The sequence below is a fragment of the Nansenia antarctica genome (genome assembly GCF_963989245.1).
Source record: "Nansenia antarctica genome assembly, chromosome: 11".
Classification (NCBI taxonomy): domain Eukaryota; kingdom Metazoa; phylum Chordata; class Actinopteri; order Argentiniformes; family Microstomatidae; genus Nansenia; species Nansenia antarctica.
The window spans coordinates 5,469,489-5,471,988 of NC_137681.1; the positions used below are offsets into that span (position 1 = coordinate 5,469,489).

General features: G+C 46.9%; 1 protein-coding gene across 1 annotated transcript in view; it reads right to left on the reverse strand.

Moving 5' to 3' along the window:
- afap1l2 (actin filament associated protein 1-like 2) overlaps positions 1-245 on the reverse strand; it is a gene marked incomplete at both ends in the record, with an annotated part of 49,334 nt that extends 49,089 nt beyond the window's left edge. Inside the window, 1 exon segment of the mRNA XM_080541909.1 lies at positions 97-245. Coding sequence (XP_080398035.1) covers positions 97-245 — 149 coding nt within the window.
- Positions 246-2,500: the final 2,255 nt, after the last annotated feature.

Sequence of the window (2,500 nt, forward strand, 5' to 3'; positions counted from 1 at the left end):
CCCAAGCAACCCCAGAGCCCCGCTGCCACAGAGCAGGAAGACAGTCTTCTTTTCATCATTTTTTTATGGCCTCGTTCAGCTTCCTGAACTACCCACCGCACGCCGCCGCTCTCCCCGTTGGCAAGGTTACAGCCCCCTGACACACTTCCAGGGGAACAGGCGGGCGGGCGGGCGGGTGGACGGGCCTCCATCTCAGCCTGCCTCAGCATCACCACAGGCAGGAAAAACCCACTGACCACTGACATCTGAGGGGGCGGCTGTGGCGCAGGAGGTAGAGCCGCCGTCTAATGATCGCAAGGTTGGCAGATCGGCGGTTCGAGCCCCGGCTGGCCACATGTCGAAGTGTCCTTGGGCAAGACACTGACTGAACCCCAAATTGCTCCCAGTGAGCGGGCCGGATGAGGCGCCTTGCATGGTAGCTTGCCACCATTGGTGTGTGAATGGGTGAATGAGAGGCCGTTGTAAAGCGCTTTGGAATAAGGCACTATATACAGTAAGTCAGTCTATTTACCATTTATTTACCTTTAGTAGATTTGTGGGTACGAAGCTCAGCTTTTTTAAGAATGACACATTATACTGTAGGATTTAGATGAGGTGAGGTGTCCAGAGAGGATTAGACCTATAGCCTACTCTCCTAAAAATAACTATTAAACGCCTTGTTGGTTGTGTGTGAGCAGTGGTAATCTGGTAATCTTGGTAATCATTAATCTAGTGGAAAGGTAGACTCTCTGGGAGATGACATCAATGGGAAAAAGAGCAGGTTGACCTCCTACCAGAGGATTTTTTCCCTCCAAAACTGAGACAATCAAGAAAGGAGATGAGAAGATCAACTGTGTACAAACATGCCACATCGGACATCTAACGTGTGCCTGCCGTTGTTCACTATATAAATGTTGCTGTGACTTATTGTGTGCATGACCCCATATCCCAGAGTCTACCTCCAAGTCACAAACGTGGATGTTTCTGAGAAACATATTTTGGGATTGTAGAACTAAATCAACAGACAGTCACGCATGGTGAGGGAGTCGTGTGACACAAGTGTGCCGATGTTCCTAATCCCACTGTCTATAAGTGGGAAGTGGAAGTGGAAGAGAGAACTGTAAATTGCAGCGATGATCTCAGGACGACATTGTTCTAAAGCCGCCGACTCCCACACAGTCAAGTATGCCAGTGTATGCAGGGGGTTTCACATCAGCTGGAGATAGGAGAAGAGGGGAGCTTTTGTTCCACCTTTACGCGTGAGGCACCAAGATGTTATGTCACCATGTACAGTTATCTATGGATTTTCTACATGATTAAGGTGAAGGTGAAGATATTGATGAAAACCTGTGTGGAGCCTCAAGCAAAGAAAGGCATGAAAAAAGTGATTTCCCACGGTGAACACAACACAGTTATGTCTACAGTAGGCGTTATTCAGTGGTCTCCCCTGTCTCCACTCTCCCCGTGTAGGTCTATCAGTACTCTATCAGTATGAGCCGTCCAACACATTCTCAGGGAAGAAAAAACTAACCGCAGGAATTTGCGGAATCTTGGGAAAAACAATTGTTGCTACTGGAATTCATCAGGACAGTGACCACTGCCGATTAAACTCTGTTCAACACTGTTTATTTACGAGATAGAAACCATTAATGGGTGGTTGGGAATGGGTCGCATTGGGATATACACACTGGTATCTCCCAGAGGAAGCAGAGATGACAAAAGCAGCAGCAGGACAGAGTAAATATTGACTGTCAGAACCTTGTGGTGCCATGGGAATGTCAGTTTAATCTGATTGCGTTCCTGTGGACAGATCGCAGCAGCCAGAGGCGGAGAGAGTCATCCCTATTCACTTTAAGCGAGGCATAAAATGACCCACCAATTCCAGTAGTTGATAGAGAGAGATACGGATGCCAGGAAAGGAGACAGTGCTTTGTGCTGTTGTTACCACGGAGTTTCGTGTCATCATGCCACTGACGTCCGTGCAGTTTCAGACTTTGGGGGGTCAGGGCGGGGGGCGCCACCCGGACAGGTGAGGGGGAGAACGGACCGTTTTGGAGCACGAATACACACATCCTCCAACACAATACTAATGCAAAAAATAATATAGGCTACTAACATGAAATCTGAAGCAATAAAACAACAATAAAAATAAACATTAAGGGTTACAGCAACCTCATCAGATTGATGAGACGACACTAATTATGTAACTTCCCAATAATTAGGCTATAGACCTCATTTGATATTTCCTCGCGTGCCAAAATAAACAGTAACACATTTGGAAAAATAACGACGCAATAAGTAATTAGTATAGCTAATGAAAGAAGAGACAACTTGCTTGGAGGGGGGGGGGGGACATCCTAATTCCTTCTGGCATGCATTTGGCTGCCAATTCGGGTGTGGAGAGCGCTGGGCAACTTTCGTCATGCATGGTACAAAATAAATCGTCCAAATGCACTTGACATCACATCACCAAATATTGATACTTCTTGTGACTGATGTTTTGCTTCACGCAGGCTACTAC